This window comes from Lithobates pipiens, unplaced genomic scaffold, assembly GCF_037356315.1.
Source record: "Lithobates pipiens isolate NorthernLeopardFrog02 unplaced genomic scaffold, aLitPip1_a1.2 Scaffold_13, whole genome shotgun sequence".
Lineage (NCBI taxonomy): Eukaryota > Metazoa > Chordata > Amphibia > Anura > Ranidae > Lithobates > Lithobates pipiens.
The window spans coordinates 107,129,139-107,154,470 of NW_027507718.1; the positions used below are offsets into that span (position 1 = coordinate 107,129,139).

A 25,332-nucleotide genomic window follows, 5' to 3' on the forward strand; every position below is an offset into this window, starting at 1 on the left:
GTGCTCACTAGATTCTGATTTCCCAAGAGTGATGCACAGCCTCATCGTAGGCAGGAAACATCTCAGGAAACCACTGAGCAGAGTCGGCGGAGGACAATGACCTCAGTGAATCCCAGGGCACGTTAGGATGTGTAATCCTATAATGACGTACAGATTGTGGAGCTGAACCTGGGAGTTGTTGCCTGTAATGGTGGCCGTACATTTATGATCGATCTACGTAGGAGCAATCGCAAACAACTGATTCATCGTTGATAAAATTAGAGAGCTATGCAACATATACAGTATCTATTAAATTGATTTCTCAGAAACTCTTAAAAAGAATCAGTTGATCTATAATATGATTGGTTCTCAGAAGCTAGGGTGATCTGCCATGGCTGACCAACTTTCCAGAGAGTGGAACTTGAATGGAAGCTCGTTATATTGATTGAACAGGCTTTACAATTCTTTTTCAATTGTTTCAGATGCATCAAATGATTGATTGCATGATATCATATCAACAGGTGCAAGGCCACCTCATAGTGCACCATACATTTATTTAGTTCAGCTACTTATATAGTGATGTCAATTTACACAGCACTTTACATATATATTGCACATTAACATCAATCCCTGCCCTCACGGAGCTTAAGGTCTAAGGTGCCTAAGAGCCGGTTCACACAGCGGGCGATGCGAGGCGACACGACTCGCTCCCGCAAGTCGCCCCCGTTCTGTACAATGGAACCGTTCTGAGAGGAGCGACTCGAGTCGCTCTGACTCAGAAAAAAGGTTCCTGTACTACTTTTGGGCGACTTGCATTGACTTCTATACAGAAGTCATCTGCAAGTCGCCGCTGAGGTCGCCGCAGGTCGCGGCGAGGCAAGTCGGAGACGCCTCGCCTGCTGTGTGAACCGGCCCTTACTCATCTTCATACATACACATACTGGGGCCAATTTATACAGGAGGCAGTTAACCTACTAGCATGTCTGGAGTGTGGGAGGAAACCGGAGTACCCAGAGGAAACCCACGCATGGAACCACATTATATACGATTGTATTGTTATGCCCCGTACACACGATCGGAAATTCCGCCAGCAAAAGTCCGATGTGAGCTTTTGGTCATAAATTCCGACCGTGTGTGTGTGTATGCTCCATCAGTGTTTTGCTGGCGGAATTCCCGCCAGCGAAAGATTGAAAGCAGGTTCTCAATTTCTCAGTCGGAAAAAGTTCTGATCTTAAATTCCGATCGTCTGTAGCAATTCCAACGCACAAAATTCCTACGCATGCGTGTAAACAATTTGATGCATGCTCTGAAGCATGGAACTTCATTTTCTCGGCTCGTCGTAGTGTTGTACATCACCGCGTTCTTAACAGTCGAAGGCTCAGAGAACTTTTGTGTAACTGTGGGGGTCATTTACTATAGCGCAGGGGCACTAATGCACGCAAATTTGCGCAAATTTTTTAAATTTACTAATGCTTGTTCGTGGCTAATAGCGCTCACATTCATGCGCACATTCGCCTGTTAAACTTTTACTGGGCTAAAACGCATGCTATGATTTGCAATAGTGCCCAGTACTTCCTGGCGCTATAGTAAATGACCCCCTGTGTGTATGCAAGCCAAACTTGAGCGGAAAAACCATCCAAGTTTTTTTTTCGATGGAAAATCCGCTCGGGGCATTAATCGATTTACGGGACGTTGTTTAACCTCTCCTTAATGATTTAACATGACAGCTAGAAACCGGTGTCTAAAAACTTCTGTTTAGCCGCATTTGCGTCTAGAAGCGTTACTGTTGTCCTATTTTTTATTTTAAAGCGGAGGTCCACCCTAAAATGGACCTTCCGCTCATCGGATTCCTCCCCCCCTCCGGCGCCACAATTGGCACCTTTCAGGGGGGAGGGGGGTGCAGTTACCTGGATAATCCAGGTAACTGCACCCACTTCCGGGCTAGCTCTCTGCGGGAAGGGGCGTACATTACGCCCCTTTCCGCAAGTGCCCACCCCCTTCCGCAAGTGCCCCGCTGCCTGCTGGGAAACACACAGATCCCAGAGGCAGCGGGGACCGTCCTCATTGCGCAGCGCGGCTCGCGCATGCGCAGTAGGGAACCGGGAAATGAAGACGAAAGGCTCCATTTCCTGATTCCCATACCCAAGATGGCGGCGGCAGCACTCGAGTGTCGATCTAGAGATCGGCTTCGGGTGCCGACATCGCGGGCGCGCTGGACAGGTAAGTGTCACTATTTTAAAAGTCAGCAGCTGCAGTATTTGTAGCTGCTGACTTTAAAAAAAAAAAAAAAAACGCGGAGTCCCGGCGGACTCCCGCTTTAAAAAGTGTATATTTTTCCCCAAAAAAAGTGCGCTTGTAAGACCACTGCGCAAATATGATGTGATAAAAAGCATTGCAACAACCACCATTTTATTCTCTAGGGGGTTAGATTTTCTATCCGGACCGATCAGAATCACTTCAATGTTTTTCTTACAATTAAATGGATGACACCGTTTGTGTATTGTCCAATTCCAGGTAGAATGAGATTGATAGGTGTATGGTGCCTATAGCAATCAGACACTGATAACCCAGACTTGGCTGATTGTTGTAGAGTCCCACGCTGGCCCCAGTATGTTAGGGGGTTCGATCCATCCTCGCCAGCTTTCTGCTCCCGATATACAGCCTAGGGCACTACCTGGCTCCCTTACTCTGTACGTACTGCGTAACCTCCTCTGTGAATCCCCTCCTCTTTTGCGTCGCAGCAACGTCCGCTCTACTAATACTCATCCAAGCTTCCCACATCAAAGATGTCCGCGTCTCTGCCTAGCATTTATATAGGAAGCGACAGAGGGCGGGGTGGGTGACGTCAGCAGGCATTGAGTTGGGCGGGGGCTTTGCTGGGAGCTCGGGCCCCGATTACAGTGAGGAGAAGGAGGAAGAAGCAGCAGCTACAACAGCAGAAGGGCGAGAGATAGATAAATAAAGAGAATGGAGAGGGGCGGGCGGCCGAGCAGTGAGGAGCAACGGCCTGGGCGCGTGTAACAGACGACTTCCCGAGAGTTCCCCTCTGTGACGGCGGAGAGCGTGCTTCGGTCACGGAGGAGGCGAGTTGTCTATAACATTATGTACTCTGTATGTATATCTCTCTCCGTGCCTACATCTTACCATGGTGGGGTGGGGGTTGTGTGTGTGTGTGTGTATACAGTCATGCCGTGTCCTGTATGTGGGGGAGGGGGTGGCTTCATAGACAGTATACAGTCATGTTCTTCTTATTATTTCTCATACAACTCATTCCCTATGGGGGGCCGACATCTATTGTCTTCTCAGCTTGGCCCATTCCGCTCCTATCAGAGGTGTCATTATTATTATACTGGACAAGGCCAGCCTTGTATCTATCGGTGGATGTGACTGGACTGCTCGCTGTGTCAGTCCTACTCACCAGGGAAGGCCGCTACACCTCTGCCTGCCTGCCCTCCACTGCTGCCTGCCTGCCTGCCACCACTTCACCGCCTGCCTTTGTCTCCTATCTCCCTTTATCTCATCATACGAGCACATCTTCTTCTTCACTCCCCCATCAGCTTCCCTCACTCTCCCCACCACACTTTCTACTTCTTTACATCCCCAGCCTTTTCTTACCATACTACATTATTGGACTATACAATGCTTACATCTACTTTGTTTATATGGATCACTTGTAAACATACTCTGTGTGTATATACTATTATTATTATTATTATTTTTTGTGTATAGATTTTTTATATATACTGAGTGTGTGTAGATTTTTATTTTTTATTTTTTTTGTGTGTGTATATAATACACACACTGGGTGGGAGAATGACGCAAAAAAAAAAAACACACACACACAAAAAAAAAAAAATATATAATATATAATATAATATAATATATATATATATATTTTTTTTGCCCTAGGTTGTTTTATTTTGTGCGCCCCCCCCCCCCCCCGCTATATATAGTATAAATGAGCTACATGATTCTGTGCAAAATGAAGTTCACGATTCTCACGGCGTAAAATCTTTCACATTATACAAAGGGAAAAAAGGCTAACTTTACTGGTTGGTTTTTTATTTTTTTCAAAAAAAATTGCTTTTGAAAGACAGCTGTGCAAATACAATGGGATATAAAATATTGCAACAACCACCATTTTATCCTCTAGGGCTTCTGCTAAAAATATATATATTTGTGTTTGGGGGTTTCTAAGTAATTTTCTAGCAAAATTTTTTTTTATTTTAAATTGAAACCAACGAATGTCAGAAAAAAGCTTTTAGCGTTTAAGTGGTTAATGTTTTTTTTTCATTGGCACACAGTCTATTCCATTGACAAATTGTTACAATGTTTATACTTAAGTTCAACTGATAAAAAATGTGTTTTGATTCTTGGCAGACTACCCAGATTTTCTCTTGCTTGAGTGTTGTGATACACTTAAAGCGGGATTCCACCCTAAAGTGGAACCTCCGCTGATCGGAACCCTCCCCCCCTCCGGTGTCACAATTGACACCTTTCAGGGGGGAGGGGGGTGGAGATACCTGTCAAAGACAGGTATTTTCACCCACTTCCGGGCATAGACTCCCGTGGGAGTCTACGCCATTTCCTGCCCTGCCGCGCTGTCTGCTGGGACACACACGGGTCCCAGTGACAGTGCGGAGATTTCCTATTTCGCGGCGCAGCTCGCGCATGCGCAGTAGGGAACCGGGAAGTGAAGCCGATTCGCTTCACTTCCTGATTCCCTCACCTCGAATGGCGGCAGCAGCCGAGGCCCGAGCGGTCGATCGGCCTCGGCTGCCGGCATCGCTGGAACCCGGGACAGGTGAGTGTCCATTTATTAAAAGTCAGCAGCTTTAGTATTTATAGCTGCTGGCTTTTAATATTTTTTTTTTTTTGGGAATCCCTCTTTAAGCCAAGATCGTGATAACGATTCTTGATGATTGTGCAGCTCTAAAATGTGTGTTTGTAATATAGATATTGATAGCTATGTGTGTTTTGATGGGTTACTTGTAAACATACAGTGTATGAGAGAGATGATTATTCAGGATTTATATAGTCCTGACAGTTTTTACACAGGGCTTTACAACATAAGGGCAGATATTTCAGCGTCTTGGCAAACTTCTTATAGTCTAGGCCAGTGATGGTGAACCTTAGCACCCCAGATGTTTTGGAACTGCATTTCCCATGATGCTCCTGCAGTGTAGCTGAGCATCATGGGAAATGCAGTTCCAAAACATCTGGGGTGCTAAGGTTCACCATCACTGACCTAGGCCATCTTTATTTAGAGCAACAGTTCTTTTATTTTATTTTCTGTTTGCCATGAAGTGCCATGTTTAGCTTCCAGTGACCAGTATGAGAGAGTGAGAGCGATAACACCAAATTTAACACCTATTACCTGAGACCTTGTAATACTAATGAGTCACGTGACACCGGGGAGGGGAATTGGCTAATTGGGTGCAATTTGGACATTTTTACTTAGGGGTGTACTCACTTTTGTTGCCAGTGGTTTTGACATTAATGGTTGAGTTATTTTGAGGGGACAGCAAATTTACAGTCACCAAAGCTATTGGGATGCCTGCATTTACACGCACATGAACTTTAATGACATCCCAGTCTTGGACCGTAGGGTTTAATATTGAGTTGGCTCAACATTTTGCAGCTATAACAGCTTCAACTCTTCTGCTGTCATCAAAGTTCAGGAGTGTGTCTATGGGAATGTTTGACCATTCTTCCAGAAGCGCATTTGTGAGGTCAGACACTAATGTTGGATGGGAAGGCCTGGCTCACAGTCTCCGTTCTAATTCATCCCGAAAGTTGTTCTATTGGCTTCAGCTCAGGACTGTGTGCAGGCCAGTCAATTTCTTTCAAGCCAAACTTGCTCATCCATGTCTTTATGAACCTTGCTTTGTGCACTAGTGTGTAATCATGTTGGAACAGGAAGGGGCCATCTCTAAACTGTTCCCACAAAGTTGGGAGCATGGAATTGTCCAAAATGTTTGGTATGCTGATGCCTTAAGTCGGGGGTTGACAAATTTGCTTGGAATCTAGGAGCCAGCTAAAAAAGTTAGGAGCCAGGTCCGTGACGGCGATCCGGACCTGTCCCTGGCCTGACATGGAGACAAGTGAGGGGAAGATAGCCCCAAGCCCCTCACCTGTCTCCAAGTCATTGCCCCCCATAGCTCTTAGAGGGACATTTTATTTATTTTTTTCAAATGACAATTTTTTTTTTAAATTGCATTTTAGTGTAAATTGAGATGTGAGGTCTCTCTGACCCCAGATCTCATATACAAGAGGACCTGTCATGCTTTTTTCTATTACAAGGGATTTTTACATTCCTTGTAATAGGAACAAAAGTGACACATTTTTTTTTTTTTAAAGAACAGTGAAAAAAATAAAAATAAAAGTTAAAATAAAAAAAAATAGAGACCTCCTCTGTAACTTAAAAAGTGCAACCTGTAGAATTTTTTAAATGTCGCCTATGGAGATTTTAAAGGGTAAAAGTTTGTCGCCATTCGATGAGCGGGCGCAATTTTGAAGCATGACATGTTTGGTATCGATTTACTCTACGCAACATTATCTTTCACAATATTAAAAAAAATTGGGATAACTTTACTGTTGTCTTATTTTTTTTTTTTTTATTAAATACATTTTCCCCAAAAAAGTGCGCTTGTAAGTCCGCTGTGCAAATACGGTGTGACAGACAGTATTGCAACGACCACCATTTTATTCTCTAGGGTGTTAGAATAAAATATATATATAATTTTTAGGGGTTCTGAGTAAAGGGAAGGAAGATAGGCTGGCAGGCAGGGAAAATTAGCATTGCATCCATTAGCATTGCTGGTTGAAATTCCAACGGCCACCACAACAGGACGCCAGATTACAGAAGGAACCATAGGATCGTAGAAGGCCTCAAAGCCGGGGGCTAAATTACCGGCCGGCGGCGGCGCGGCCCGACGCGATCGCGCCGGGGGGGGCCGCGGAGACAGCATACCCCCAGCTGTGCTGCCCCAGGCGCCAGGTCTGGAATTCTAGTCGCAAATGCGACCGGGCGCCCGGGTTTTGTCGAGCCCTGCCTTAAGTATTCCCTTCTCTGGAACTAAGGGGCCAAGGCCAACCCCTGAAAAACAACCCCACATGATCATCATCCATTAAATGATCTGGACCAGTGCACAAAACGCCCATAAAGACTTGTATGAGCGAGTTTGGGGTGGAGGAACTTGACTGGCCTGTACAGAGTCCTGACCTCAACCCCGTAGAACACCTTTGAGAGGAATTGGAGTGGAGACTGCAAGCCAGGCCTTCTCGTCTACATCAGTACCTGACCTCACAAATGCGCTTCTGGAAGAATGGTCAAATATTCCCATAGACACTCCTAAACCTTGTGGAATGCCTTCCCAAAAGAATTGAAGCTTTTATAACTGCAAAGGGTGAGCCAACTCAATATTGAACTCTACAGACTAAGACTGGGATGCCATTAAAGTTTGTGTAAAGGCAGGTGTACCAATACTTTCCATACTATTTTATATATCTATATAATCTCTATCTCACACAGTGGCTAAGTGGTTGGGACTTCTGCCTGGCAGCACTAGGGTGATCTGTTCAAATTCCAACTGTGATGCAACCTGCCTGGCGTTTGCATGTTCTCCCTGTGTCTGTGTGGGTTTCCTCCCACACCCCAAAGACATGCTGATTGAATCCTGTCTAAATTGGCCCCAGTATGTATGTGTATATATTACTTAAATATAATAAAGTAAATTGACAGCACCATGTAAGTGCTTGAACTAATGAAGGCAATTTATATATAAAATATTCCAATGGTTGCCACTGCACACATATTGGAGATGATAAAAATTGGCCTTGGTGTGTGGCAAAGACTGTAATGCATATAATCCAAAAGAGAGCGACTCTCATGGGTTTGGAAAGGTGAACGCACAGTAAAGATTCTGCTTCAACAAGGCACAAGCTCAGCTTCAGGACCTGAGGAAGGTGAGCTTGTACCTTGTCAAAATAAAATTCTATCTTGTAGATTACTGCTAAAGAGAGTTTGCGTGGGACTATAACTGTTTTGATTACATACATTTACAGTTTGTAAGTTTTTATCTTTAAATGTATATAATTATTACATGTGCACACTAGTCGGACATAACTTTATGATCACTGATCGGTTAAAGCATAACTACACCTTCTTATTTTCGCGGAAGCTCCCCCTCTAAGGCTGGCTATACATACAATTTTTTTCTTGTACAATTTTCCTTTAAATTTACCAAACCATATGAGGTCAAACCTAAACACTTTAAATTTGTATGCAATCAGGCCATGTGATCAGTTGTGACTCAAGCCGTTTGAAGGTTTGGTTGAGAGCACAACTAATGTGACAGTTATATGTAAGGCTGCTTACACACGCAGGTGGGCGTTCACAGTAAAGCACTGCTGGTTTTAGCAGAGCTATTCTGCCGCTAACAGGGCCAGTAGTGCCTTTCCTCCACCGCCCGAAAGATGCTGCCTGCAGGACTTTTTCTAACATCCTGCAAGCACACCGCCCCAATGTGAAAGCACTCACTCACACACTGGGGCTGCAGGACATTTTTCAAGCGCCCCGTTGTGTCTAACGGTTTATTGAAACCATGAAATCAATGAGTTTAGTTCTGCTTTACATGACAAACATTGGCTATCTGGTTACAGTTGTATCTGAGAATGGGTGGGATATATTGGGCAGGGAGGGAACATGTTCTGGAAGTTGATGAGATAAAAAGAAAAACAAAAATCATTGCAGTTTTGAGTATGGGGCTGCAAAATGGTCAGGATGCCCATGCTGACCTGTGTCCACAGCCAAAAGCATTTAAAGTGGTTGTAAACCCTGAAACCACTTTGACCTACAGGTAAGCCTAGATTAAGGCTTACCTGTAGGTCCAAGAAATATCTCCTAAACCTATACGGTTTAGGAGATATTTGCCCGTAGTCAGCGGCGCGCAGGCACACTGAGCGCGGCATCATCAATGACGAAGATGCCACGCGTGTCGGCTCCCGTGCGCATGCATTGGAGTGACGTCATCGCGGCTTTGCCGAATGACAGCGGCGGAGCTGCGAGACCCCACCGAGAAGATGGATGCACGGACTACAGGGGACAGCGGCAACTTCGCTGGCTCCTGTCAGGTAAGTGACTACTATGCGATGCATAGTAGTCCATTATGCTTTGCCTTTGCAGGGAATGAGAGGAAGTAAACTCATCAGGGTTTACTTCATCTTTAATGGAAGAAGGCCTGCTCTGATGAATCGTGTTTTGTCTTTTACATCATTTGGACAGCCTGATTCATGCGTGTCTCTTACCTGGGGAAAAGAGTGCAATCTGGTGTCATGTGAAGATGCCAGTGGAGGTCTGATGCTTTGAGCAATGTTCTGCTGGGAAACTTTGAGTCCTGTTATTTATATGGATGCTACTTTGACACGTGCCACCTACCTAAAGATTGCTGACAAAGTACACCCCTTCATAGGAATGGTATTCCTTGATGGCAATGGCCTCTTTCAGCAGGATAATACACCTTGCCCTACCGGGAAAAATGGTTCCAGAATGGTTTGAGACATTGACTTTGGCTCAAAATTCTGCAGATCTCTATTCAATCAAGTATCTGTGGGATGTGCTGGGGAAAAACAAGTCCGATGCATGACACCTTCCTACTTACAGGACCTAAAGGATCTGCTACTGATGGCTTGGTACAGATACCACAGCATTCTTCCAAAGATTTAGTGGAGTCCATGCCTTGATGGGTCAGGGCTGAAGGGGGACCTAATCAATATTAGGTGGCTGATCAGTGTGTCTATATTAAAGAGGAAGTAAACCCTGATGAGTTTACTTCCTCTTTCATTCCCTGCAAAGGCAAAGCATAATGGACTACTATGCATCACATAGTAGTCCATTATGTGTCACTTACCTGACACAGGAGCCAGCGAAGTCACCGCTGTCCCCTGTAGTCCGATGCATCCATCTTCTTCTCGGTGGGGTCTCACGGCTCCGCCGCGATGACGTTACACTCACGCATGCGAGCCGACACGTGCGGCAGCTCCGTCGTTGGAAATGCCGCGCTCAGTGCGCCTGCGCGCCGCTGTCTACGGTGCATGCACCGTAGACAGTGGTGCCTGTATTCGGGCAAATATCTCCTAAACCGTGAAGGTTTAGGAGATATTTCTTGGACCTACAGGTAAGCCTTAATCTAGGCTTACCTGTAGGTCAAAGTGTGTTGTAAGGGTTTACACCCACTTTAATAACCTTTCCATTTTTAGCTAAAGTGTTTGCAGACTTGAATTGCCTAGTTCACATAAGAATATTGAAGGAATGATTTGTCCGTTTTTTTGTTTTTAGTCTTATATTAAAAGCCAATAGGTTACCAAAGTTCCACAAATTGACATCACTTGTAGTGCTTGTCTCAGGATATTTTCGCAACTGTTGTGCACGGCTCTCGAAAGCTGTGTACAAACAAAAAATGATTGGACAATCACTCTGTGTGTGTGGGGTTTTATTTATTTTTATTTTGTCGTATGTACGGGCCTAAAGCCTAAGTTTACTGTAGTGCTGCTGTTCAATCATGCCATTTCCAATGCGTTTTTGTAAGAGAACATGTTTTTCATTTTGTCTTCATTTTGGCCAATGACTGGCAGTATGTGTTGACATTGTTGCTAGAGAGATGTCACAAGCACACCAAAATCTCCATAACTGCTTCAGCACACACATGCACAGCCATCTCTACAGGAATGTGTGCATTGGCATCATTGTTGCTAGGACTGGATTTTTCAAGTGTTCCTAAACCCTCAACAGGCTGAGTTCACACTGGCATTAAGAGCAGGCATTTGAGAGGCCTTAAAAATGCTCCTCACAAACGCCTATGCACAAGATATAATAGACAGCACTGTGCTGTTCACACTAAGCATTAGTGTTGTGGTGTTTCAAAATGGAAGCCTCATGTTGATTTAGGAGGGGTTTGAAGCCTTTCAACACCTTTCATTCAGGTCTGTGGTAACGCTCGGCAAATTCTCTGGCAGGCATTTTCAGCGTGGTTTTAGTGCCTAGAGCGTTTAGTGTTTTTTTAACGTTTGTAAAATGCCTCATTCTAAAGGTCATTGATGCCTGTATTCATGCCATACAAACGCTTTAGGAGCAGTTGTGCATCAAATTTAGAAAAGTGTGAACAAACCCTAAAATCAGTCAGTATATGCTATAAAGCATGCTTGTTATACTCGCTATGGAACCTAAGGAGCTAATTCTATGCATTGTGTAAAAAGGTTGTTTGATCCTACACACCGCCGATCCTCCCCAATCCATCTGCTGATAGTACAGAGCCATAGGAGGTACTCTGCACACGCTCAATTTGGTGCGTATTGAGAGAGATTATATTCTCAGCACAGGGCCAATCGGCACTGCCCAGACAGAGGGTCGGGGGTCCTGCAGTCTCATAGGGCAGTCAGAGGAGAATGAAAACTACAAGTTTTAATCAGTGCTCGGCTGGACACTGAGAGAAGTCATGAGACGGCTCTATATTGCTGAGAAGTTATTTAGAAGTTTATATTTACTAAAATGCATTTCCGTGTTCTGTGGAAGATCAGATATAGTGAATGCAGGGTCCTGGCTTTAGTAACACTTTAAGCACAAAACTGCACCAAAAATGCATTTACAGATCTGATCAGAAGCATAACGTAAGACTGAGCAGGCAAATGTATATTGATGTGCTTACCTCAGAGTCCATCTGGGTTCAGAAAAGAAAATGAAAAGGGAGATAGTCAGTCATATATGGACATAAGTCCGTTTTCCGTCCACTGTCAAAATATGGGGGAAAATGGAATGACTCAAAAATAAAATCCATCTTTTCCTGTTCCAGTTCAGTAACAGATCTGTTCATGGATCCCATGCTAAATGTACCGGACAAGGCCTGTGTAGAAGGACACAAACTACATGTTTCTTGCTTCCTTTTTGGTCTGCTAAATATACAATTTTTGAAAGTGTTTTTTATTCAAATGCAAAAAAAAAAAAAAATAAGCTGTGTATCCAGTCAGATATTCTGTGAGGTGGTAACTTCCTGTACTCTCTGCCTTTGGACTTTTATCAGTTAGCATTGGTCCTTGCTATCTTCCTGGATTACGAAACGCTCCTCCATTATGTAGTCCTAATACACTCCCAGTTCTAGGGTGACATGTTGCTTAATACGCTTGTTGCAATGCAATAGATTCTTGTTTTTGGGTTTGGATATACTTTGAGGGTTTGGCAAAACTGTTTTTATTAAAATAGCGACTAGACATGCATACATACATGCCTGTGTTTTTTTTATTTTTTTTTGCTCAAGACTTATACAACTTTAACTCAAGATTCACATACTTTTCTACAATTCAATTAGTTCCTTGTCCATTGATAAAATTGTTCCATTTCCAAAATGTTCTGTACTATACAAAGCATACCTAGCAGGCACAGGGCTCTATACGGGTTCTCAGATTATGAAGCCTTCCTGAACTAGAGTAAATATTACAGAGCTCTTACTTTTTTCTGGTATTTCACCTCTCATTTTTCATCAGTTGGCCTTTCATCATTCTTTAGGGCATTAGACATTTTATTTATCATGAGATATATATTATAACTTTATTTTTTAAAGCTGAACTCCAGGCACATCTAAGGCACAAATTGATGTAGTTCTGTAACAAAGGAATGGAGACAGAAGCTGCACAATAGGCCAATTAATTGTGCTGTAGAGTTGGGGGAGTGATTAGACCTGTTGGTGTTTCAACATAACTAAACCCAAGAACAAAAAATACATTGTACCTTAGTGGTCCTTTGAATGTGGCGGCTGTATTCATTTTTACTTTTCATGTAAAGTACATAAACTACCTGTTGATTTCTGCCAGAAATGCCGTTTTCTTGTCACTGACTGTATGACGACTATGAAACAAAAACAATCTAATGTATGTGTAAACTACTAATCTCATCACAGCCCATGTAATGGAGGTGAACAAAGGCAGAAATGTTTGAAATCCAGGTGAGTGGCTACCATGACACTTTTTTTTTGCCTGGAGTTCACCTTTTTTATAGAGCACGTTTATGAAGTACAAATCCTCCAGCCCCCACTCCCTAGCCCGCTAAACAACTCTAAACTTAAGGGAGATGAGGATAGCATGGAGAACACCTAAAGAATCCAGAGCACTACTGCCTGGCTGAAAATATATGAAATATATTTATAAAATATTTTGTTTACTTGACTAATGCTGGCCATACACTATACAAAAAATTATCTGAAATTCAGTCATTTAGACCGTTTTTCGGCCACTTAATGGGCACATAATCGATAATTGTTGGGACGTTTGTGCTGAGAAAATGAGGGACGAGTTTGGAAATTTTCTGCTGAATGATGAATTGAAAGATTGTTTCCTGTCTGCACTAGGTATAGGTTTAAAAAAAAAGCATTGATTGATTTATATCCACCGACTGATTGATTTATCGGTCATTTCATGATGGCACTATCATTTGTGCTCATGGTGGAATGTTTTTTTTTTTTTTTTTTTATTAACCACTTTCAGACCGGACCATTTTGCTGGTAAATGACCAGAGGTCTTTTTACACTTTGGCACTGCGCTGCTTTAACTGGTAATTGCGCGGTCATGCAATGTTGTACCCAAACAAAATTTGCGTCCTTTTCTTCCCACAAATAGAGCTTTCTTTTGATGGTATTTGATTGCCTCTGCGATTTTTATTTTTTGCGATATAAACGTAAAAAGACCGCAAATTTTGAAAAAAAATGATATTTTCTACTTTTTGTTATTAGAAAAATCCAATAAACTCAATTTTAGTCATACATTTAGGCCAAAATGTATTCAGCCACATGTCTTTGGTAAAAAAAGTCAATAATTGTATATTTATTGGTTTGCGCAAAAGTTGTCACATCTACAAACTAAGGTACGTTTTCTGGAATTTACACAGCTTTTAGTTTACGACTGCCTATCTCATTTCTTGAGGTGCTAAAATGGCAGGGCAGTACAAAACCCCCCCAAATGACCCCATTTTGGAAAGTAGACCCCCTAAGGAAATTGATAAGAGGCATGTTGAGCCCATTGAATATTTTATTTTTTTGCCTCAAGCGATTGAATAATGACAAAAAAAAAAATTTTTTTTTTTTTTTTACACAAAGTTGTCACTAAATGATATATTGCTCACACATGCTATGGGCGTATGTGAAATGACACCCCAAAATAAATTCTGCTGCTTCTCCTGAGTACGGGGATACCACATATGTGGGACTTTTTGGGAGCCTAGCCGCGTACGGGGCCCCGAAAACCAAGCACCGCCTTCAGGCTTTCTAAGGGCGTTACAGTTTTGAAGGCCATAAAATGCCAAGATGGCACAAACCCCCCCCCCCCCAAATGACCCCATTTTGGAAAGTAGACACCCCTAAATTTAGGGGTACACTAGTGAGACTAGGTAATAAATGGCGGGTGCCCTGAAACTATAAAAAAATAACTAACCAACCAGCGTCACCTGTAACAGCTATATGGTGATCACTGGTGAAAGGGTTAACTAGGGGGCAATTAGGGGGCTTTATGCGGTAGTATATGGGGGTCCCTGGCGCTATAAAAAGCTGCAGCGAACCTAAATACCTACCTGCCTAACTAGCGTCACCTGTGACACTAATGCAGCGATCAGAAAAACGATCGCTTATTAGGCTGGGTTCACACTGGAGCGATGCGGGAACGCCACGAATGCGCGGCGGGTTCCCGCATCGCATGCCTCCCGGCGGCAGTTCACACTGCCCTATGCGAACTGCTGGGAGTGTCAGTGAAATGTTACTGACACCCCCAGATCAGTTCGCATATTGCAGTGCGATCTGCAAACTCGGATCGCATGGTGTGAACACCCATGCGATCCGATTCTGCTGCGGACCAAAAAAAGGGTCCCGTGCGAGTTTGCGGCGGGTGCGACGCGAATTCAGCCATACTATCTGTATGGCTGAACTCGAATCGCACAGAGATCGGATGTGATTTGCACTGCAGTGCGGTGCGAATCACATCCGTTCTCATAAACCGCTGCAATGTGAACCCAGCCTTAGTGACACTGGCGACGGGGGGTGATCACGGGGTTAAACCTTTATTGGGGGGGTTAGGGGGGTACCTTAGAACTAAAGGGGGCTAACCCTAACTGCCCTAACAGTTATTACAGTCACAAATGACACCAATGCAAAAAAAAAAAAAAAAAATGCAATTGGTGTCACTGTGACTGGGGGGGGGCAGGGGTAATTGGGGGGGGATCGGGGGGTGAAGGGAGGGGTGTGAGTGTGCCTGGCATGTTCTACTGTGTAGTGTCGTGTTGGTGCAACTCACCGATCCGCTCTCCTCCGTGTCGGAACGAAAAATACCGACACGGAGGAGAGAATACATCACTTCCTCTCCTGTGTTTACATTACAGGAGAGGAAGTGATGTCACCGGGGATTTCTATTCGTCGGGAGCGATCGCGAGGGGGTGGCCATGAATGAATGGCCGCCCCCTCGTCCCGGATCGCTCCCGGACGAAAACCGACCGCCGCAGGCACCGGGCGGGGGCCCGATCGGGCCCCCGACCCGCGGCAGGCAAGGGACGTACATGTATGTCCTTATGCCTGCCCGTGCCATTCTACCGACGTACATCGGCGTGCGGCGGTCGGCAACTGGTTAAATGGATTCGGCCGATTTTTATTTTTTCATATAGTATATGGCTAGCATTAAATATTCTTAACGCTGAAGTTTAGGTATGCATTTTATGGCATGTTACTGTTTAAGCTTGGAATAATATAAGTATGCATATATCATAGCTGAGCGTTTCCTGTGGAAGCTGCAAGTGACAGCTACTACTGTGATAGCTGCAGTTTTCTGGCTCCTGCACCAAGAGGCTGCCCTTCTGCATGGTAACTACAAGAAGGTGCTCACTTGGCACTGCCATCCATTTTTTAAGGGTGTTCTGGACAAGTAAGGGCAGTGGTGTCACCAAGCCATTCACACCAGCCTGTGCAATACAAGAATTTAAAGTGGAGGGCAACCCTGAAAAAAAAAATATTAAAAATTACAAAAAAATCTAAAAAAAAAAAATGAAAAAACATATATATTTTTTTTACTTACCAGAAATTCCTGTTGCTAGGCACATAATCCTAATCTTCCTCTTCCTCCTCCGCGGAGATCTTCTGTCTTCTCTCCTCGTCGCATTGTCTTCTGGGTAATGGGTCGCGCTGTGTTCTGGGAACTGTGTGTCCCTGAACACAGGGCGTCCCATTCACAAAGCGCTGCGCGACTCACGCATGCGCAGTAGGAAACGGGCAGTGAAGCTGTAAGGCTCCACTGCCTGTTTCCCTTAGAAGGAATGGCGGCACCAGGACCCGAGGGACGGGTTGGCCTCGGGCGGCCGACATCATGGGTGCCCTGGACAGGTAAGTGTGCTTATTAAGTCAGCAGCTGCAGTGTTTGCAGCTGCTGACTTTTAATTTTTTTTTTTTTTAAACGGCCCTCTTTAATATTTACTGTATTTATTGTAACAGTGCAGTACAGAGACTCTGGCTCATTCAAATTGGTATGTGTGCCAGAGGAGCGTTTGTTATACATCTTTATATGAGGGGGAGCTGATAAGTATTGAGCCTTACCCAGAAAAAATTGCACCAAGAAGCTGTACATGCCACAGTATTCTACATATTCCTTCAGGAAGTCAATGTGCTTGCGACATGTGTCCTGCAGCTTAAGTCCCTGCGAATAAAAATTATTTTGACTGCTGGTGCAACCACTCATTTGAAGCATTAGTTGCCTCCAGAACACTCTCTCAAATTGTTGTCCCTTGTGGGTGTGTGGGTGTGTGTGTGCCAAATGACGGCTACAGGGTGGACCTTAATTGCCAGGAGGCTGTCATGTGACGTCCTCCTATGCATGAGCTGGTTGTGCACCCTCTGTGATCACTGAGTCTGTCAGCCAATGACAGCTGATCACATGATGTAAACGGAAGATCAGTTATCAGTAAAATCGATCACTGGCTTCTGTCAGGGGGACATCAGTCCCTCACACAGAGCCGCGGCTGCCTCATCTACCTATCGCTGCTGCCTCATCAGCGCACATCCATGAAGGACAAAAAAATTGCCTGTTTTCAGAATTTTATAACAAACTATGATATTTTTATTTTTCTTTAAGTACAGTGTTGCATGACTGCACAACTGTCATTTAAAGTGTAAGAGCGCTGAAAATTGACAAGCCAACAGTTAACTGATGCATATGAAGGGCCGCTGTCACCCAAATGTTGTGACACTTCATCATGGATCTGTGCTTCGCCCCTTTCCCTTGGAGAAACAGGAACTTGATTATGGCCCTGTGCTCTTCCACACTGAATTTTTCTGGCTGTGCTGCCATGTTCCCTTTGGACCAAAAAAAAAGTTCAAATCCATAGTTGTTTTTTTTTTTTTCTTCTGGGTAAGGCTCAATACCTATCAACAGCCACTTGTATAAGGGCTGCATAATTGCTGGTCAGTATAGTGACTGAAACTCTCTGCAAACCAGGTAACCAAGTGTTGTTGCCAGTGGGAAGGTGGGTGCTAAAATGGCAGGCTATAGTTTGGTAAAGCAAGCACTGTGTGAGAACGCAGCAGCTGATGTGACTGTATTGACAGCCAGTGTTGAGACAAATTGAGCCAAGCCCTGTCGGTGTGGGAAAGGTGCATTTTAGATTATTTTTGGGTGGATGACAGTTTCTGCGGTCCCTTGCATAGTACTTCAATTTAGTAATGGTATAATGCCCTCTATTTAATCCTTAGCTGGAGATCTAGGGGCCCCAATGACCCACTAACTGCTTAGAAATTAGATTTGTTTTCTGAAGACCACCCACTGCAGCAGAACTGTGCTAGCAACAAAGGCAATGGTTTCTCAAGGTTCTTCTGCATTTAGTCATATAATCTAATGTCAAATGAAAAGCTGAGTGCTTGGGAGAACATGCCAGTTCTGTGGTGCAGTTTTGAAACTTCCCATTAAAGCACTAGATAAACAAAGGCAAAATCGGGCCTATGGTTCCAGACATAACCCAGTTCCCATACCAATGTTTGTGTAGTATCCTCAGGACATGCAGTTGCTGTTAAAGTAATACTGTAAATGAGCATAGTACATCTTAATGCAGCAGACAGATTGGCGCATAGGATTTCAACATGTGCCTATTGCAGCAGAAAAGTCTTGCCTCAGAGCTATCCAAATCCCCCTGACACTGATATGCAAATAGAAACTTTTCCCAAGATGCAATTTGCATTGCACAGGCCCAAGCTTGAACACCCTACTGATGGGTAGTTTAGGCACCAGGCGTGGTGATGAGGGACAAGGGCAAGGTGGCGGTATGTCTTCTCTAATATCAGGAAATGCAGGAAGCTGAGGTGACCTGACTGCTATTCCTTTTTGCTTTGGCCACAAGTTTTCTTGTTTATAACTGTCCTCCAGGCAAGCCGTTAAAGGCCAGATTGAAATGCATACTTGTGTTCTATGTTGCGTGCCAGTGCATTGTGATTCTGTTTAGTCAGTCTTATGAACAATTTGTGATTGGATAATGAAGAAGCAGCAGTGACAGCACATTGAGTTCACCCCCCTCTCTCCTCTGGGTATTAGATGGACAGCCTTGTGCAATGTAGCAGAGCCTGATCAGACAGTGCTGTCTCTTACCAGTGTCCATGCCATGGGATTACATGACACTGATAACACATCAGATGCTGGCATCCTTTGCCAGCTGTGTTTTTTTTAAATAGATTTAACATATCATTTTTGGGTCGTCCTGGAATTCAGCTTTAAAGTGGATTACTTTTTGACAACTGCTTTATGCCATCTACTTTTTTTGGATAGAAGTTTTAATCTCTCTCCCCCTCTCTCCCCCTCTCTCTCTCCCCCTCTCTCTCCCCCCCTCTCTCTCCCCCCCTCTCTCTCCCCCCTCTCTCTCCCCCCCTCTCTCTCCCCCCCTCTCTCTCCCCCCCTCTCTCTCCCCCCCTCTCTCTCCCCCCCTCTCTCTCCCCCCCTCTCTCTCCCCCCCTCTCTCTCCCCCCCCTCTCTCTCCCCCCCTCTCTCTCCCCCCCTCTCTCTCCCCCCCCTCTCTCTCCCCCCCCTCTCTCTCCCCCCCCTCTCTCTCTCCCCCCCCTCTCTCTCTCCCCCCCCTCTCTCTCTCCCCCCCCTCTCTCTCTCCCCCCTCTCTCTCTCCCTCCATTTTTAAAAAAAACAAGCCTATTGCAAACATTGTTAGTATTTTTTTTTTTTTTTTTTTCTATGCATGTAAGTGCCAGTTCACACTGGAGTGGCTTCAGAGCAACTCTGAAGCCACCCCCTACAGCATGACTTCTGTAACCACTGCACGGAGTGAGACTTGTCAGGTAAACCAGGACTGAGCCTTCAGCCTGTTTACATCCAGTGGACTTTATATCCAGTTTGGCAGACATATAATTGGACTCTCGTTTTCATGTGCAGCTTCATTTGATAAAATGGTGCTCTCATTGCTGTGTGTATGTGATTTATTTTTCTTCCTGTCAAGTTTTTAAAAATTGCCTGAAATGTTTAACCACTTCCTGACCAGCCACAGTCATTGTACTGCAGCAGGTCTGCACGATCCTGCAAACCCGTCATAGCTGTACGTCGGCTCCTTTAAGCAGGGTAGCAGGCCTGCTGCATTGTGGGGGGTTGCCGATGTGCGTGGACAGCGGTCACGAGCAATCGCGTTCGAGAGAGACAGAACAGGGACGTTTGTGTGTAAACGCATAAAATGCTGTTCTGAGAGGAGATGTAGATTGCGAGTTCCTAATGGCTAGGAACCACGGTCTGTCATCTCCTACAGTCAGTACTCCCCTACAGTTAGAACACACACTAGGGAACACTGTTAACCCCTTGATCTCCCCCCCCTAGTGTTATCCCCTTCCCTGCTAGTGACATTTATACAGTAATCCGTGCATTTTTATAGCACTGATCGCTGTATAATTGTCAATCAACCCAAAAATTTGTCAAGTGTCTACCATAATGTTGCAGTCTTGATTAAAAATTGCAGATCGCTGCCATTACTAGTAAAAAATACTAAATTCCATAACTCTATCCCCTAGTTTATAGGGGATAGATTTATAGCTATAACTTTTGCGCTTATATACTTATTGCGCGTCCCCCCCCCCCCCCCAAAAAAAAAAATATGTAGAATACATAGTGGCCTAAACTGTTTTAAAAAAATTGTGTTTTATAGCGCTTAAAATAAAAATCGCTGAGGTGATCAAATACCACCAAAAAGCTTTTTGGGGGGGGGGACTTCAATTTTGTTAGGGTACAGCGTCGCATGACCGAGCAACTGTCAGTGAAAGCAGTGCCGTGTCACAAAATATGGTCTGGTCATTGAGCAGCCAAATTTTCTGACGTGGTTAAACTGATCCTCAGTTATTGGTTGCTCAGCTCTTGTTGCAGTGGCTTTGTTTGTTTTATTACCCTTCAAGTAAACCATACTCTTGACATTAAGCATAAAGTAGTGATTTGCCCTAGATGCATTTTAAAGAGATCTGCCTTTTAACTATTTTGCTATTTACTCTCATCCAGACTTGTAGTTTTTTTTTTTTTTTCTCTCTCATGTGCCTTCTGAGGAGTATAAGTTACTTTAGCTCATTATTTATTGATAAATGTTGCTTGAAAGTCTTGGATACATTACAAGCAATACAGTGTGTAGCTGGCTGATATTATGCTTTTCCTTATGCACCCTAAATGGGAAGTATAGTTTTTAAAACCATATATCAGATTTTTTATTATTTTTTCCCAGTTCAGACCTTCTGCTGGCAGGTTTACACTGCAAAATATATATATTTTTTTTTCCTTTAAATCTGAGACCCTCCTAAATCCTTCAGGTTTTTGTTCTTTCCATGAAGACCTTGTAATGTATCCTCTTGCTACTTCTGTGCAGTTTAGCTGGAGCTAGCACCTGATTTCCTTTAATAAGTACAGCCATTACAAAAACGCTACAACCTTGCATTTCAGGATTGCGTGGTATTGCCTTATCACTGAACCCTAAATCCCTACAGATGACAGACCTAAAATACGCTTTGGGGAAAATGAATACACCTAGCTTTCGAAAAACCACAATTGTTCATAGAAATCCACTGGGTTGTTGGTGACAAACAGTTCAGATAATTGCTTTATTTATTATTTTTTTGCCCGGAAGTCATTTTGTGAAAAAAATGGTAGGAGTTAAAAAAGGCTACAATCAAAACATGTTTAATTTTTACGTTTTTAATATAGCAACATAATTGTCCCACAGATGGTGTTTTTTTTTTTTTTTTTTTTTTTTTTTGGTGTTGGGAACCTTTTACACTGAGCTGAGTCTGCACCAATCAGCAGTAGCTAAATCAGAGCTGAATGGGACAGATGTAAAAATTTTACATCCGCCCCTATTCATTTTGTGTCTGGCAGACCTGTGACAGGTCTATGGATGGCTGGGTATAAACTGATTCTATTGGCTACCTCCAATCCATCATGCTTGGGTCTGCAAAAAATGGAGAGCGCAGTCCTTTTTTTTTTTTTTTTTGTGTGTGTGTTTTTGTTTTTGATGTAAACACACACAAGTACGTTTTAAATCCAAGTGTCCTTAATGTGTGTTTGAGCTCATATATACAAATCGATGCCAGTCTCTCTATTGTAGTTGGGTATAGTACACTGTTGAAGTCTTTTATAAAAACAGGGCTTGTAAATACCGATTTGGAGTGATCTTTGGGCCGGTTACGTGACTCACGGCTGCTGTATAGCTCTGATACATGGCTTCTGCAGGAGGGGCAAAGATCTCCCTCTGTCAGCTGGGGAAGTCACATGGCTGCTCAGCTCCTCCTGCAGTAGCCTTGGAAAGCGGCTGAGAGCCATGTGACCGGTGTTCTGGCAGATAGTGTCCTGTCATCATATAGCGTCCGTCCCATACTGCGCAATAGGTGGCAGAAGAAGCTTCGGAAAATCTCTGAAGCTGAACGGCGCCTGCGCTGTGAGTGGAGGTGGTAGCCCCACCATCCAAGCACATAGGGTTGTGAAAATTAGAGGCCCCCTCGCGGGGGAGCTTAGCTTGCCGCGCTTCGGGCTCGGCCTCGCTGCGCTCGGCTCTTTTTTTTTTTTTATTCCTACTCTGTCCACTTGGATGGTGGGGCTAGAACCTGGACTCACGGCGCAGGCGCCGTTCATCCTCGGCTATTTTTGGAATCTGTGTTGCTGTGTACTGTATGCAGCGGACACAATCTGATGGGGGACCTTATGATGGGACACCGGTCTGAAGATTTTCAAGCCTCTTTTTATAAAAAAGTGTGCCATGCCTAACTATAATAGAGGGGCTGGCAGTGAAAATAAAAATGTATGAGAAGGGCTGTGGATGAATGGTTGTACTCTGACCACGGTAGTCAGGGCTCATTCATTGCTTTACTAATATGCCCTTTTTATGGTTTGTATATATTTAGGTATTAAAGCCTGGTTAAAGCCAGAACACAGTAAAGGAAAGGTGTTTTTCATGTGCGTTTCTTGCACCGGGTTCAAAACGCACAGACTTTGTAATCTGCTCCGGGTGGCAATACATAGATTGCAAATACAATTTAGTGTGTTGTGTTTTTCAAAAGTAGTGCATGCACTATTTTGTGATCCAATGCGATCTCAGCCCATTCAACACAAAGGAATAATGAAGGATGTTTCTGTGCAATTTTGGTGTGAACCGGCCCTAAGGTAGAACAGAAAAATGAAACCACCTGTATAGTAGGTGAGGTTGAAAAGACACAAGTCCATCAAGTCAAACCTGTGTGTTTGTCAGTTTTACATTGTATATCCCTGTTTTGCATGCCATTACTGAGCCTATCCTCTACTAGGACCATCCTAGATTCTCCCAGAGCCCCCCCCCCCCATGTATAGATTCAGATTGCATTCATGTTTTTTCCACCCAAATGCATTATTTTACATTTTTCTACATTAAACCTCATTTGCAATTTGTTCAGATCTTCTTGCAAGGTTTCCACATCCTGCGGAGAGGTTATTTCACTGCTTAGCTTAGTATCATCCGCAAATACAGAGGTTCAACTGTTCCTCCAGGTTGTTTATGAACAAATTTTATATAGGATTGGTCCCAGCACAGAACACTTGAGGACCCAACTACCCACCCCTGACTATTCTGAGTACTCCATTTATCACCACCCTCTGAACTTGCCTTTGTAGCCAGTTTTAAATCCATGTATTCACCCTATGGTCCATGCTAATGGACCTTATTTTGTACAATAAACATTTATAGGGCACTGCCAAATGCTTTTGCAAAATCCAGTCTACAGGCCTTCCTTTTAGATGGCAACTCGCCTCCCTCATAGAAGGTTAATAGATTGGTTTGGCAAGAACGATTCTTCATGAATCCATGCTGATTACTGCTAATGATAGTTTTCATTACTAAAATCTTGTATATAGTCCCTTATCCCCTCCAAGAGTTTAGATACTGCTGATGTTAGGCTAACTGGTCTGTAATTCCCAGGGATGTATTTTGGGCCCTTCTTAAATATTGAAGAAAAGCCAATGTAGCACCAATTGGCTGGTACCATTCCAGTCAGACTGTCAGTAAAAATTAGGAACAATGGTCTGGCAATTAAGTTACCCAAGTACACATGAGTGTAAGCCATCTGGTCCCAGGGATTTATTAATGTTAAGTTGTTTCCAAGTCTTGGAGGGGAGATTTTGGACTTTGAGGCATAGGACCCGTAGGTGCAATGCCTCCATCCCTGTTTTGACAAATTTTATTAACCTCTTCAGCCCGGGAAGGGTTATCCCCCTTCCTGACCAAGCCGTTGTTTGAAATGTGGCACTTTGACAATTGCGCAGTCATGTGACATTGTACCCAAACAAAATTGATGTCTGTTACCCCCCCAAATAAAGCTTTCTTTTGGTGGCATTTGATCACTGCGGTTTTTATTCTTTGCGCTAAACAAAAAATAGCAAAAATTTTGAAAACCTATTATAAATGTATAAAAAAAAGTAATTTCTTCCACAGTTTAGGCCAATATGTACTCTACTTATTTTTGTACCCAAACAAAATTGATGTCTGTTACCCCCCCCCAAATAAAGCTTTCTTTTGGTGGCATTTGATCACTGCGGTTTTTATTCTTTGCGCTAAACAAAAAATAGCAAAAATTTTGAAAACCTATTATAAATGTATAAAAAAAAGTAATTTCTTCCACAGTTTAGGCCAATATGTACTCTACTTATTTTTGGTAAAAAAAAAAAAAAAATTCACAATAAGCGTATATTGATTTGCACAAAAGTTATCGCGTCTACAAAATGGGGGATAGATTTATGGCGGTTTTTCCTTTAGGAGTGGCAGTGATCTATGGGTTTTTATCGTGACTGGGACATTGCGGCAGACAAATAGGACACTTGACGCTATTTTTGGGACCATTGGCATTTATACTGCGATCAGTGCTATAAAAATGCACTGATTACTGTGTAAATGTCACTGGCAGGGAAGAGGTTAAACACTAGGGGCGATCAAGGGGTTAACTGTTCCCTCTGCATGTTCTAACTGTGGGGGGGGGTGGGTGGGCTCACTAGAACATGAAAGATCACTGGGAGCAGTAGATCCCTGTCATGTTACTAGGCAGAACAGGGAAATTACTTGTTTACATAGGCATCTGCCGATTCTGCCTCTATGCCTCGATCGCAGGCCACTGGCGGACATCGAGTCCGCATGGGCACGCTGCCACGGCTCATGCATCGACATACGGGTACGTCGTTTTGCGCACCCGTCCCACTTTTCCAGCGTATATTGGCGTGAGTCGGTCGACAAGTGGTTAAGAGGCTTGGGACTTTGTATGAAACATATAGCTGGTGGGTCCTGACCATGATGTAAATTGTCTGACCAGTTATATAACTGTAATTACAAAACCTCAATACAATGCGTATAATAGAATAAAAATGTATTCCATATATGTGTACAACCAAAATATAATCCCTAATGTCAGACGCATAACCCATGTATCACACAATACATGTATAAAAGTGCATGATTGTTACAACATATTGCAATAAAACAGAATACAATTGAAATGATCCTGACTATAAACATGATAGTGGCATCAACATAGCTTGACGGGTTTCGTGGATGACCTCCACTCATCAGGAGCAGATGCTTGATATATATCTAGTTGGTTTTAAACAATCGTTCTCAATGTAAGAGGGAGCGGGAGGAAAAACAAAGTATGGAAAATATCCACCCATACTTACAATCTAGCCGTAAGTCTGAGAGCCACAGGCCGGATAAACAATTTGCTATCCCTGGGAGCTGAGGTGGAAAACCCAAGATATTATTTATTTTTTTTATTTTTTTAAACTAACACAAAAAAACACACCTTCAACAGCAAA

General features: G+C 43.5%; 1 protein-coding gene across 3 annotated transcripts in view; it reads left to right on the plus strand.

Moving 5' to 3' along the window:
* The window catches only part of RNF38 (ring finger protein 38), a 423,900-nt gene that overhangs the window by 332,739 nt on the left and 65,829 nt on the right, over positions 1-25,332 (plus strand). The window contains exon 1 of one of the 3 annotated variants that reach the window (XM_077475380.1): positions 2,851-3,090. The exons of the other annotated variants lie outside the window; for them this stretch is intronic. Coding sequence (XP_077331506.1) covers positions 3,082-3,090 — 9 coding nt within the window. The 5' untranslated portion in view covers positions 2,851-3,081. Of the gene's footprint in view, positions 1-2,850; positions 3,091-25,332 lie in introns of those variants that run through there. 3 annotated transcript variants of the gene reach the window in all.